At 41.8% G+C, this 14,847-nt stretch overlaps 1 protein-coding gene across 2 annotated transcripts; it reads right to left on the bottom strand.

The window, feature by feature from the left end:
- Positions 1 to 445: 445 nt before the first annotated feature.
- Positions 446 to 14,165, bottom strand: SSX2IP (SSX family member 2 interacting protein). Of its 2 annotated transcripts, none has more exons than XM_082228460.1 (13): positions 14,032 to 14,165; positions 13,173 to 13,336; positions 12,800 to 13,000; positions 10,890 to 11,000; positions 9,114 to 9,249; positions 8,329 to 8,404; positions 8,038 to 8,215; positions 6,506 to 6,656; positions 5,459 to 5,595; positions 4,326 to 4,499; positions 2,045 to 2,156; positions 1,623 to 1,743; positions 446 to 708 (listed from the first exon to the last, which is right to left on the bottom strand). In XM_082228460.1, the coding sequence occupies exons 1-13, from the start codon at positions 14,072 to 14,074 to the stop codon at positions 537 to 539; spliced, it is 1,776 nt and encodes a 591-aa protein (XP_082084586.1). In that variant the 5' UTR covers positions 14,075 to 14,165; the 3' UTR covers positions 446 to 536. The 2 variants fall into 2 exon arrangements, with proteins under 2 accessions (XP_082084586.1, XP_082084587.1); XM_082228461.1 differs by having other exon boundaries at positions 4,326 to 4,496.
- Between the last annotated feature and the right edge of the window lie 682 nt (positions 14,166 to 14,847).

Genomic DNA, 14,847 nt, shown 5'->3' with positions numbered 1-14,847 from the left:
GCTAATACCTTGCTTTTTAATTTATGAAAAGAGGTAATCCCAAAGTCACACAATAAATATAGAACCTGCCGTGTTAATCACCTGCAATATGCTGTACATTCAAGTTGGGGGGGGGGGAGAGTTTCAATGCCAGTTACACTTGAGACGCAAGTGAATACTCCCCCATACTAGTGCTAAAAGCACTACTAGTACCTGAAGTAAAAAATACAATTTCACTATCAGAAGATTCAAACATTCCTTCCGTTCAAGAACGTCTTCTGCTCTAAGAATATAATCTGTTTCAAGACATATATTTTTAAACAGCCTTTCAAAAGGGTACAGACAGGAAAGGTCCAAAGTGAGGGCTGGGATGGTGGGGGGGGGGAGAGAATCCTTAAAAAGCCACACATACAGCACAACCGCTATCAATGTCCGCTGATTGATTCCATGAAAAACAAACACCCTGTTTCGCCAAACGAAAGTTTATGGACACATCCAGTTAAGCAAAGAGAGAGAGAGAGAGAGAGAGAGAGAGAGAGTGAAAGAGGTCCGAGAATCTAAGGCAAGTTATCTATGTGCTCTGTGCATAAGTTTGCTGGCAGTGGCATGTGCAAGCTGTCCACATCGTCTTGCGCAACGGGACTGGCATCAGTAGTCTGCATCTTCCTCAACTGTTCCTTTCTAACCTGACTTGGCTTTCGGTCATCGGGCGTTTTATCCAGAGGAGCACTTGAGGCGAAGGAGAAACAGAAACAAGAAGAGAGGGTCAAGCACGTTAATTTGGAGGAGGAGCCCTGGCTCACGCAATTTATGACACCTCCCCCAAGACAGGCACCGTTTACCAATTCTATACGGCAATTATATATGGCAATGTACCACTGGGTTCTTCATTTTCTACCTCCATGGTGCAAGGAATGGCCCATGCCAAGCAAAACACAGGGCTGGTGGGATACAATCGGCTTGGTCTACGTTGTGTAGACTTGCCCTGCCCTGAACAATTCCAACGACAGCTCTATGGCCAGGTGTGCGACAATAAACTTGAGGGCCGCTGATGGGAGTTTCTGGCCGAAAATGTATGACACCATTGTTAAAACAGCTGCACTGACTGCCCATTTACCACCAAGGCAGGTTCAAGGTTCTTGTATTGATTTACAAGTCCCTGAACAACTTAGGTCCACTCCAAGGCAACTCAGGGAACACCCTGAACCCTTATATCACAGCTCAGTCACTGAGACCCTATGCAGGAGCATTGCTGACCGTTCCCCAAGTTGGTGAGGTTCGTGTGACAACAAGAAGAAACCAAGTTGTGTCATTGGCCCAGTATTGCGGAATACTCTGTCAATAGAGATTCATCGGGCGCCTTCTGTGACAACTTTTAAATGCCTGCTGAAAACTTTTTTAGTCTGCCAGGCCTCCTGTGCAGGCAATTATCAGTACCCCCCCCCACAATGGTTTGTTGATGCTTGTTTTAAACTCCTATGCAAGAGAACAATTATTACACAGAGTCAAGTGATTCTAACATCTCTTGGAACAAACATCTAATCCAAAAACTTCTGAGGTTCGTTAATATTTCTACCACAGCCTGTTAACTTTTTAATGCTGTAGGGAAGGGGAGGTAAAAGTGATAGAATAAACGTGGATACCTGTTCTCAAGGATATGCAGAGCTGCCTGACAAACATCTGAGAATTTGGAGGCATTGGTCATGTGGTTCAGTTTCTTTTGGCGATACCTGAAATTTGCTAATGGATAATCCGAGTCGGTACCTGCAAAACAAATGTTGCTTCTTAGGAAACAATAATGCCAAATGCTGTCAGAGCCGGGAAGCTACTAGAGGTTTGTTGGTGCAGCGAGCAGTTCATTAGGAAGCAAAATAAAATCATTGCAGTACACCGCCTTGTCCTTTATCATGTCCTTTACTTACACTAAGTGTATACAACAAAAATCCAGTGAACAATATTGCACTTATCACCACAAATTTAGTCTTAGAGATTTACAGCTAAAGGTAGGCATTTCTGCTGTTAAAGGGAGAATGAGTTTGTGAAGAGTTTTTTATAAAAGTCTTACTTCCCCAGAAGGCACTTTGAGGTTTCGTGTGATCGCATTTATTTTGGTCAGGAGTCATACTCAAGAACTGTTGCTTCAGCCAAGTCCCGCGATCCTCCTCAAATGCCTTCCTCTACACCAAGAGAAAACCCAAAATTACCACAACAAATCAACATACATCTTGGCACTATACTTAATAAATTAATTGAACGCAGGCTGTTAAAGAAGATCATAACATTGGCCTTCACCTGGAGGTCCCCTTCTGCTTTGGTTAGTGGAGGTGGGTTATCTCCCACTCACACAGGAAAACATGGACCATGCAACTTCAGGTACTGAACCTAAGCTTTCCCCACCCCACCCCCCATAGGTTTCACATCATGGCCAAGTCTGCAGCAGAAAAAGCAATTTAATAATGCACATAATGACCTGGCTATAGGAGGCCATGAAAGAGCCTCCTGCACAATTTGATAGCCAATTTAAGCTTAATACATCTGCACCCCAAATCAGAAATGAGCTTCCCTGCAAGTACCAACATTCCATTCTCTGTTTGGTGAAGGAGTTCTCCCAAGATGGAATACGTAACAGGCTCTATTAAATACTGGGTGGGCAAGTGGCTGTTTACAAAGGGAGGACAACTCTGGGCTGAAAACACTGCCTATGGCGGCGGTTCTCAACCTGTGGGTCCCCAGATGTTGTTGGACTACAACTCCCATCATCCCTGACCACTGATCATGCTGGCTAGGAATGATGGGAGTTGTAGTCCCACAACATCTGGGGACCCACTCAACACTGGCCAATGGGGAGATGCCTTAGTCCTGGTTGTAGCATCTTGTGAAGGTGCTTATCCAAGGACCAGGTTGCTGCCTGGCAGCTTTCCAGGATGGCAGAAGACATTTGATTGAGGCGGCAGCCACACTGGTGGAATGTTCACCTCCTTTGTTCAGAGGTGTTGGGATTTGCTGTGCTTCACAGGCCAAAGCTAAGCAGGCTTTGGTCCACCTGGCAATTGCAGGGCTGGTGACCTTTTCCCCCAAGGAGGTGAGATGGAAGGAAACAAAGAGATTGTCTCTCTGAATGATGTGTACGGTAATTTGTGCCAGGTTTTGCTCAGCAGCCAGAGAACATTTGGGGCAACAGAAAAGGTTCAGGACATGAGGGAGTAAGAGCAAGCTCCTTTGAAAAATGTCCTGTGAAATATGGTGTCGACTTCAAAGATGAAAGAAGGATCTGACCTAAGGACTATTCTGCTCTTATGAAAAACACATGAGTTGATCATAGTCTTCTAACTTGAAGGACGCAGAAGCTTTAACATCACAGATTTTCATAGGTTCAAAGGATTATAAGGCAAAAAGAAAGAAGAAATGAAAGAGGGAGAGGATGCCTGAGAACAAGCAGCAAAGAGTGAATTTGGATCCACTCTGAGCAAGCGCAGGAAAGAGTGAGAAAGGAGCTTCTAAGAGATGCTTAGTTAAAAGAAGAAGAGGAGGAGGAGGAGGAGTTTGGATTGGATATCCTGCTTTATCACTCCCCGAAGGAGTCACAAAGCGGCTAACATTCTCCTTTCCCTTCCTCCCCCACAACAAACACTCTGTGAGGTGAGTGAGGCTGAGAGACTTCAGATAAGTGTGACTGGCCCAAGGTCACCCAGCTGCTGCATGTGGAAGAGCGGGGAATCGAACCCGGTTCCCCAGATAACTTGTCTACCGCTCTTAACCACTACACCACACTGGCTCACTGGATCTAAACTCACACCACCTCTGCTTTCCTGTAGAAAGAGGGATAGAAAAAATTTGCTTGCGTACCTCCCACACTAAACAGAGAAGGAATGCTATCACAAAGTTTTAGAGCTTTTGCAGAGCTTCACCTGGAACTGTGGTGCTGCTGAGCACAAACTGTAAGCATTTAAGAGCATCCAAGGTAGATCAGGTCCATGGCTCTTCTAGCTCAACACCCCCTAGGCCAACCTAGGGGAACCCACAAGCTGTAATACCTGCGATGATTGGAATTAGAACCAAAGGCTGACCAGACATCATACAGCAGGCATGTTTTAGTGGGGGGTGCAGATCTATAAATACAAATAGATAAATGCAAAGAAGCTGTAGCTAGCTGCAGCTCCCCTAAACATGCCCTGCCTGCTTTTGCTTTCAAACATTTGAGTGTTCATTGTGTGGTAAACAGTGGACACAATATGAACAAGGCCTGCTACACAGATCAGCTCTAGTTCCTGGTAATTTGATTTACCTGAGAAGCACAGAAAAAGGCTGCTCTCCAGCCTTAGAAAGCACAGAATCATTTGGAGTACCTCAAGTCCTAGCCTGATAGCAGCCTCTGTAAAACTTTTGCGCTCTCTCTCAAAGTTCTTCTTCTGTTCCCGGAACAGTTTCCACTCCTCCTTCAGCCTCTCCTTTTCTTCCAGCAAGTAACAGTCCTTTAGCAACATATTGGTGTCATCATCACATGGAGAAGTTAGCTGCTGCTGCACGTAAGTACGGGGGGGGGGGGAATGAGAAGTGATTATTTGGAAGCTACTACCTGGGCCAAAATTAAGTTATCTTTAGTTACCAGAAAAAGTCAAAATAAACTTGACAAAGATAATTAACTAGGTGTTCTACTAGGCCAAAAAGTCAGAAAAACATGTGTTGGTGGAAAGGAGGAATCTATAAACTGAACTACTGAGCATAAGAAAGAGATTCCATTTCAATTCAGCTGCTCTGTACTTGGAACATTATGTAACCTGCAGCAGGCATGAAAAGTTCTAAAACTAGTCAATTCAAAGTGCAAGGAAGCAGAGCAGCTAGAGGTTTGTTTTCCTTGCCCTCCTTCCTAAAATTAGTTCTGAAGCACACCAGGATACAAAAGCCTGCATAATCCCCTTCAGGAATTTGTGACCTTGTTCTTTTCCATTTGTGCCAGGATCCAACAATGCAAAGGCAAGGCAGACTTCTTAAAATCATGTTAAAATGTGTACATTTTAAAACTGTTTGTAGATCTGTATTATTATTATTTAAGTGCTACAGATCTAAAAGAGCATGAGGAAATTGTTAAGTAGAAAGCTAAGACTGAACTACTGTATTTTTCGCTCTATAAGACGCACTTTTCCCCTCCTAAAAAGTAAGGGGAAATGTGCATGCATATTATGGAGCGAATGCAGGCTGTGCAGCTATCGCTGAAGTCAGAAGAGCAAGAGGGATCGGTGTGCACCGATCCCTCCTGCTCTCCTGGTTTCAGGGATAGCCACGCAAAGCCTCTTGAGCGCAGCCGGAGCACTCCTGCCTCTTCTCTCAGGAGGCTTTGTGTTGCTTTCTTGTTTCTTCTTTTCCTCCTCTAAAAACTAGGTGCATCTTATGGTCGGGTGCGTCTTATAGAGCGAAAAATGCGGTACTTGATACCTCTTGCACACTTCATCTAAGACCATGTATCTGATAAGATGCTTACCTGTAAGAGCTGCTGCTGAGTTTTCACCATCTCTTTGCACTGCTGAATTTCCAACTGCAGCCTCTCGACTTCTAGCTCATGGCTCTCTCTTGAGATTGTATCTTTCTCATTCGGTGACCCAGAATGCACATGTGATACTGCAAGTTTGAAAAGTGCCTTCTGTTAATTTCTGCCTTTTTATTAAGAAATAGTTACTGAATTTGTTCTAGAGGAGAAAAATCTAACTCTACAAAGAATCGACCGTTTTTAATAGAAGTCAATAAATTCTGGAGGTGTTGCAGCACAGATCATACTCACCAGTCCTCTGTATAATGGAAATGGAGAAAACCAACACTCAGCTGTCTGTTAAATTGCTCAGGTTCTCTGGGGCTACATGGACTCACTTAGTCATTAGATAAATAGCCAGCATTTATTTCAAAGCAATTTGCCAAAAGTCCAATGAAGGCATTAGCAAGGCTCCAAAAGACTTGAATGGAATCAGAATGTGATTGTTTACTTAATGTACAAAGGGGGGGGGGAATGGGCACTGGATATTACTGAGCTTGTTAGGGGCTGTAATATATAGAAGGGGAAAACTTGAGAGATGGAAAGCAGAAGAACCCAAAATGCCTGAAAATACAGGATAACAGAAGTGCTATTCTCAAAACTTCTACAACTGAAAGAACTGAGATAAAGTGTTTGAGGACAAAGGGAGACCAAGAATTTTCCATTAAAGTCAAACCTGCTAATAATGCTTGTGTGATTATGAATTAAGTGATTTGTAAATAGACAATGGTGTAAGTTTTGTTCCCCAATTCCTGAAGGGCATAATGAAATTTTTCTGTCATAATATATCTTAAATAAAATGATTGTATTAAATGCAACTTTCTTCTAGCTGTTCCCCTGTAGTAAGGAAAATCCAGTTTCTATTGCTTGAGATGGTTTGTAGTGAGGGATCACAGCACTACTAGAAAACAGTATTAAATAGGCATTTCCATAGCAAGTGCTCAACCAACATTACAGAAGGATTGAAGATGTCACAAGTATGATGCAGATCTCTACTTTTACCTTGGTTGTCCAGGTTTTCAACATGATTTTTCAGCATTCTCCACTGTTTCCGAATGCTGTTAGCAAGCTGTTCACGCACTGTTTCACAAGAAAGTTCCCACACATTCTCTTTATTTGCTTCTCCAGAGTCCTCCTCCATGTCTGAGAGAACCTGAAAGGAAATTCTTGGTTAAGAAGATATCCGTGAAGCAGCAGGTTTCCAAAACTGTATGAGCTAATTGTGGGATTGTTTGGTTCATATTATCCTACTTTTAATACTGTCGATTTAGTTTGTGTTTTAACGTAGATGGTTGACTGTAAATATTTAGCTTTTAGTGCTCGTGTCTATTTTGTTAACTTTTTTTGAGTTGAAAAACAAAGATAAATCTTCAAACAAATATACATAAGTTATGGTTACAACATTATGCTTTCCAGCATAGGCTATTCATCTACACAGCTATTTATATGCACAATGTGTACACCTCCTCTAGAAAACCGCTTAAATAAAAGGATATTTCCATAGCCTTTACCAGCATCTCCTACCAGTTAAGGCAGCTCAGAATTCTAAAATCCTGTTTTTCTGGACATGATCCACTCAGAACTGGTTGTGAAATTGCATTGGCTCCAAAAACTTTTTTAAAAAACATGTTTTTGACAAATATACTGCAAATACAGTTGAAAAGGCAGCATAGAACATTTCAGGAATCATCTTGATCATCTTTTTTTTAAAATAAACACAAACACAAAATATAATTCTTCAAAGAAGATACATGAATTCAGTCCCCAAGAATCTCCCAATTTCTCTCGTGCTTTAAGCCTGGCACCCCAAGTCACTAGTTCCAATCCTATAAACCAGGGTGTTTCTCGTGGCAAAATAAAGCAATAACTCCATCTACTGAAAGTAAAAAAGAATGACACAATGTGTTCAAATGTTATAGTGTTAAATGTTATGAAGACTGTCAAGTGATGCTTTAATAACTATGGAAGCAGTGAAAGTAACTGGCAGATACAGGCGTACAGAGTAGGTAGAATAATAAGGGGAGTCAAATACCAGGGCAGTTTAGCTGGAGTAAATCTGTTTTGCAAATATAATCTAGCTCTGAAGTTTGTGTAATAATGGGAAATATATAAAAAAATGAAATGCTGCTGGCAGAAATTTAATTTCTGGTTTAAGAGCAACAATTCCCACATGCCCAAGTTAATGAAAACACACCCGTATATATAAACTATGCTCTCCCACAAGGAACAGAAATCTGCTATTCCTGTCTTGCAGAAAATAAAACATGTGGAGTTAGAGCCTGGCTATGGCACATATTGAAGTCAACAGGAGAAGTTAGGTTACTTGTGACTAATTCCCATTGATTTCAACAGGACTGTATGGCTATCTTAGTTCGGAACTACTCAAGTAGCAGCTTGTGGAAGATGCAAGTCTAACCATTTGAAAGATGAATCGCAGAAGACAAAAGTGAGAAACAATTCATACGATCTCATGATACAACACCTTATGGTGCAATTTTGTTTTTGCGTGTGTGTCTGTGTGTGTTAAAACTTACAGTTCCATTGCCATCTTCAGCCTTCTCCTTGGGTTTCTGCTTCTGTGGTGGAAGGAGAGAGATTATCTCCTTCTTCATTTGCTGAAGCAACTTTTTGAGCTCAGCATTTTCTATCAGAAGCTGTTTCTGACGCTGTTCGTACTCGTTTAAGAGAGCTTTGAACATCTCCTCTTCATTTCTGAAAGCAGAACATGCATAGTAACTAAGCATGAAAAATGCAAAAATAAAACTGTGTCGTAAGCAAAAATAATGCAGTAATAGCTCTTTATCATTAGATGGTGACCGGCTCACCTCGCTTCTGTTTTCCCAGTTCTCCATGCGCCTCTCTTGCCATCAACTCTACCTACATAGTTTAGAACATCCATGGCTGCAAGAAGGAGAAATTAAAAACACGTTTCAGACACCCTAGAAGATGCCAATTGACCATACATTTTGTATTGCATTATGCTGTGTGAATACAGAAGCCCAAGTGAGTGAGACTGTGCCATTACACTGTCCACTTTCAGCCTCATGCAGATGGACATTGGCAAGTTGGCACTGGTTGTCGTCCTTGCTATGTCCAAACCTAAACATACCAGAAACATCCAGTGCCATCTACCTGCCAACCCCGAGTTAGGCTTCATATCAAGTTAGGTTCTGAGAAAAGCAATATACAGTCGTACCCTGGATCCCAAACACCTTGGTACTTGGATGTTTTGGCTCCCCAGCTCCGCAAACCCGGAAGTGATTGTTCCGGTTTGTGAACATTCTTTGGAATCCAAACGTCCGACGGGGCTACCGCAGCTTCCAATCAGAAGCTGCATTTTGGTTTCCAAACGTTTTGGAAGTCAAACGGACTTCCAAGGTACAACTGTACTGTGTTTCTTCAAAGGTACCACTTTTCCTGCACTATACATCATGATGTTTGGACAATGCAACCTGAGGAACAGTCCCTAAACTGCCAGAATTTACCAAAATTTAGGAGTTTCCATGCCTATCAGTTTGGAAACAAAAAAGGGAATGACTGATAAATTAAAACTAGAATGGGGAACAAAACTGACCAGCCCCACCCCTAGAAAAAGATTTAGAAGACATACTCATTTTTTTATCTTTCTTGTTCATAAGAAGTTGATGAAAGCGCTCCTTCAGTTTGTTGTATTCTCTTTCTTTCCTCTTCATATCATGATTGTACTGGGTGGCTCGACTTGCAACAATGTTCTGTAGTTTCTGTACCTACAAAATGCATATTTTTAAAGAAAAGATTACTCTTGATTTTGAATTAAAATTCCTGCCTAATATGAAACTGCTTAGGTCAGTATTTCTGCTATTGATGCAGCCAGAAATTCCAATTATTGGTTTGGATGCAATTGTGTCACTGCTTCTGGAAAGCTCTTTGATACAGTGGAAGCTTCCTTGAGCCAAATAAAAGGGGAGGGGTGACCCACAAATTCTCTTTTGCCTACACAACCTTCCCTAGTGTTCCAAAGAGTCCTTCAAGTAAGGTTACCAGATTATTTTCAATGAATCTGGGGACACTTCTCAACTTCAATGGATTTTGTATGGGGTCTGATTTGTAAATCCAGGGACTGTCCCCAGGAAACAGGAACGTCTGGTAACCTTACTTCAAAGCTACTGAGCAGATTTAGAATGAAAAACTAAGATGCTAATACAGTGGTGCCTCGCAAGACGAAAATAATCTGTTCTGTGATTCTCTTCGTCTAGCGGTTTTTTCGTCTTGCGAAGCAAGCCCATTGACGGATTAGCGGATTAGCGCTATCAGCGCTATTAGCGGCTTTTAGCAGCTTTTAGCGGCTTATCTGCTGATCGGATCAGCTGATAAGCGGCTTAGCGGCTTAGAAAAAAGGGGGGAAGGAAAAAAAACCAGCAGGAACTCGCAAGACATTGTTGTCTTGCGAAGCAAGCCCATAGGAAATTCGTTTTGCGAAGCACCTCCAAAACGGAAAACTCTTTCGTCTAGCGAGTTTTCCGTCTTGCGAGGCATTCGTCTTGCGGGGCACCACTGTAACGCTAAATCACCTCTATTTCATTTCAGAGTTAATAATCGTGAAAACAACTTGATTACCTGTGGTATGAAACTGCAGATGCAGTGCAGAGTTTCCTAGAAATGTGTTTATTTAACACAAAATAGGTGGGCTGCTGGGTTGAGTAAAGGTAAAAGGTAAAGGACCCCTGGACATAGTCAAAGGTGACTATGGGGTGTGGCGCTCATCTTGCTTTCAGGGTGAGGGAGCCGGCGTTTGTCCATAGACAGCTTTCCAGATCATGCGGTCAGCATGACTAAACCACTTCTGGCACAATGGAACACCGTGATGGAAACCAGAGCACACGGAAACATCCTTTACCTTACCACCACAGCAGTATCTATTTATCTACTTGCACTGGCGTGCTTTCAAACTGCTAGGTTGGCAGGAGCTAGAACAGAGCAACGGGAGCTCACTCCATCGCAGGGATTCGAACCGCCAACCTTATGACCGGCGAGCCCAACAGGCTCAGTGGTTTAGACCACAGCACCACCCGCATTGAGTATGCCAGCTCTAGCCCCTGGTCATGTCACCTTCCAAATTGCGGAAGGCAACCATGTGTACTTGTGTGGGAAGCTTTCACATTTTAGAACCCCAGAAAACCAGCAGCCAGTGCTGGTCAGTGATGATGGGAGTTGTAGTCCATCACCATCTGGAGGGCTACAGCTTCCACACCGTCAATTACACAAGCCTGCTGCAAACACAGGTTTCAACAACTCCACACCTAGTGAATTTCCTTTTAAATGAAAGCCTGGCAATATTTTTTTTAAAGTTCACTCAGTCTAGCAAAAATTATCAATGCCACTGCCATCAACGTACAGGCTGACTAACCTCATCTTTTTCCGTTTTTAGCAACTGGTGTAGATTCCTGTTCTTGCATTGCAACTGCCTGTCCCTTTCTTGAAGTCCAACTATTTCTCTTCTAGAGGCTTCCAGCTGCTCCTGTTTAAAAAAAAAAAGAGGGGGAGAGGAAGTGACCCACAATTCACTCTCACAAGTTTACCTGGAACACAACTGGCTGCTGCCAAACTACTGAGATTGTAGGGTTCGGTCACAGAAGCAAACACTTAGTACTAAGCGATTGGCTTCTATTCGTCTGAACCCCAGGGCATTAGCACAACAGCTTACCTTCATGGAATGCATTGAAATCAAGTTCTATGTTCTTCTGTATTTTAATGAAGTTGTTCAATTTGCCTCCAACCTGCAGACCTGGAATAAGGAGGGACTAATCCTAGTTGCGACCCTGCGCGTTGCACAGCACACTCTGCCTTCTGCAATTAATCCATTTACACAAGGCTAGAAGTGGTAAGGCTGAGAACCATTTATACTACTGCATGCAAAGTGTGCTGTGTTAACCATGCTGTGTTAAAGAGAGAGCCACCAGGATATCTACCATAGCAAGTGCTTTTTTAAAAGAGAGAGAGAGAGAGAGAGATATGACCATACTCATATAGCGATAAAAGTGCCATGAGTGCCTGCATAAAATGGCTGGCACAGGCAGCAAAAAAATAAATATAAAATATAAATGTTCCAGTACTCCATACCCGTGAATATTGTTGCAAAAAGGCCCTGGCTGTAGCGCTGCTCTGAATTAAATAAAGCGCACTGCTATGAAGACCCAACCAAAAGGATATGGCAGTAAAAGGCCCCCTGATGTGAAATGCAACTTCAAGAATTTGCTCTAATCGCTATGAGTTTTTCATGTGATATACTCTAAAAAAAATACATGCCTATATTGTGGCACACAGGGAAGCTAAACATTGCATCCCTGACAAGGCTGAAGCGAGTTCCCTTACAAAATACTGAAGGCATTCTAAGTAAGTCAGTTGACATCAAAGCGCACATTTAAAATATCCTATTTACCTGCAATAATAAATCCAAATTCTACTTCAGAAGATAAATAGAAATCAGACCAGGTGATCAGCTCGGTATCTCAGAATAATCTTCGCCTACCGTATGCTACCAAGCCCAATTCAAGGAGTTAGCATTAAAAGCAAAATGACTCGGGGCACAAATATTTGAAAGAGCCATCTCTTCCTATTTGTGCCCCTTGTGCTAAGGTTATCAGGAAAGGCCCCTCTCGCTGTTCATTTCTTAGGGAGCAATCACTGCACAATGGCATGAGAAATCACCTTCTCTAAGATGGCACCCTGTTTATGGAACTCCCTCCTCCTTGGAAAACAGTTTGAACCATCATTAATCTTTTGGTGCCAGTTAAACACTGAGTTGGCTCGGACACTGAGATCCAGCGCCGAGGGCCTTCTGGCGGTTCCCTCATTGCGAGAAGTGAAGTTACAGGGAACCAAACAGAGGGCCTTCTCAGTAGTGGCGCCCACCCTGTGGAACACCCTCCCTTCAGATGTGAAGGAAATAAGCAGCTATCCTATCTTTAAAAGACATCTGAAGGCAGCTCTGTTCAGGGAAGTTTTCAATATTTAATGCTGTACTGTTTTTAACACTTGATTGGGAGCCGCCCAGAGTGGCTGGGGAAACTCAGCCAGATGGGTGGGGTATAAATAATAAATTTATTATTATTATTATTATTATTATTATTATTATTACTACTACTACTACTACTACTACTACTACTACTACTACTATTATTATTATTGTCTGCTGTCATGCTGCATTCTGATATGTTGGTGGCGTTTCAATGAATTTTATGGCTGTAACCTGCCATGGAATCAAGAGCAAACGAGCAATCCAAATAAAATAAAACAATTAATAATAAAATGTTGCACCTTTAACTTAGTATAGCTGTTCTGGAGGTGGTCCATGTCGCTACCCAGTTTTAGATGCTGGGTTTCTGTTTCTTCCTGAGCTCGCAGAGTCTTGCGCTGAAGCAACAACATGTCATTCACACAGTTTAAAACTGATACCACGTTTAACTCTTTGCCTCTGGAGTCTGCATAAAGCGAAGGGAAGCCCAGCGTGGTCAGCTCCTAGCGCAACAGAACAAATTCCTTTTAAACCAATCTCTGGCAACATTCAGGTCTTTATCAAACAGAGTACTATTTCTGCCATAAGGAGCAAATGGTGGGTGGGTGGGTGGGAGTGGCACATTCATTCCTCAAAGAGCATGCTTATATTTGCTACACAATTAAGTCAATTTACCCTGTTAAGATAGGAGAGGCTCTGTTCAACATTCTCTTCTGTGCAGAAGGCACTGAAAAAGCTGTGCGCACTTTTGGACAAAGGCAGTGGTGAGCAATGCGCTTGCTGTGCACTTAAGCTTGAGGGGGACATGTTTCTGCCTGAGGTATACCAAGTGATATTATCTGGAGAGGAAAAAGCAAAATATTACAAAAATATTACCAATCGTTTTTGTTTTACTCAAACATGTATACCCATCATCAGAGACCATTCAATTGGTTTCAAGGCAAGTGTAATTCCTGCGTAACAAAAATAAACAATACACAATTGAAGAATTTGGATGACTAACCAATGGCAGCTTAACGTTGGAAACCGAGAGCTATGGCATCCAGCAAGCTAATTATAAGAACAATTCCAAAAGATTTGTGGCAATATCTCTCACTGTGAAGCTTTGCATCTGATTAAATAACGAATGTGCTTTCCTTCTTTCTTATGTATAATCAATACGAGTGACCTTGTAGATACAGTATCTTATACCTCAACTTTCCCCAACAAAGCTTACTACGTTAGTCACAACATTCCGAACATACAAGACATTACAATAAATTTTCTGTTGATTGTTAGATGGAAATACTTAGCTACCTCTCTCTCTCACTCGCTATATATATATCTCTCACATTTCTGAAAAAACCAACTTTCTTCAGCAAAACCTATTAGAAGCAGTTACATAGTTATGCATTTCCATTTTAAAGACTAATTTAACTATTTTGTATACAGACGGTCAGTCTCAACTATCAACTGCTAAGATCTTTTAATAATTATAATCAACCCTTCCTGCATTAAGACATCCAAAATTTAACTTATGACTTCAATAATTCACCTGGGGACAGTGCTGGCACTGTAACAGTGTTCCAATCTCCCATAGCAACTAACGCATCCAGAGAAACAGATCAACTGCTTCAGCAGAGAAGCATTATGAGCCACTGCGGGTTAAATCTCCTACGTAAGCATCTCCTAAAATAGCAAGAACATTTTAGATTAACGTGAGTATTTAAATCAAATGAGAGGCTAAAGCAGGCACAGAAGGCATTCTATGTATGTTAGAAGCCACACTCTTTGATTTTCAGATCCATGGGCCTGGCTAACTGTTCATAAATGCATCACCATGCAGAGGTTTGCGATAGTTAGGTAAACCTCAAGTTACAAATCAATACTTAATCATCCATGTGAAGAAAAGGAAAAGTAACAGGGTTGCGTTAGACAAATTGCCTTATCATCCGTGTATGGCAAATGTGCTCTTATAAGCAATGAAAGCGTTTTATACATTGGAAGTTTATCAATATGCAATCACATCAACTCTGTATTCTTCACAGAGGGGGGGAAATAGAAGCATTCAGGAATCCGTGTTAATTCCTCCCAAAAAAAGTGTGCTGCACAAAGAGGGAAGAGACATTACTGACAATATTTCTGTGATTTTCAAAACTGGGAAGAAAATCTGATTCACTCGAGGTCAGAATATGACATCAGAATTGAACAAAATTGTTATCGACGATTTACCTCTATTCTTTTTTTTATGCTACCAAGCCAATTTTGCGTGGTGATTACTTCATCACTCCATGTAGCAAGAAGTATTGACGGCGTCAGGGTATAAACTTCAGAACTAGCTCCCTGAAGTGGAGAAAAACATCAGCTTAAG

This window comes from Podarcis vaucheri (assembly GCF_965113315.1).
Source record: "Podarcis vaucheri genome assembly, chromosome: 6".
NCBI classification, from domain to species: domain Eukaryota; kingdom Metazoa; phylum Chordata; class Lepidosauria; order Squamata; family Lacertidae; genus Podarcis; species Podarcis vaucheri.
Note: the sequence above shows the minus strand (reverse complement) of the source record. Positions and strands in the feature narration are given on the sequence as shown.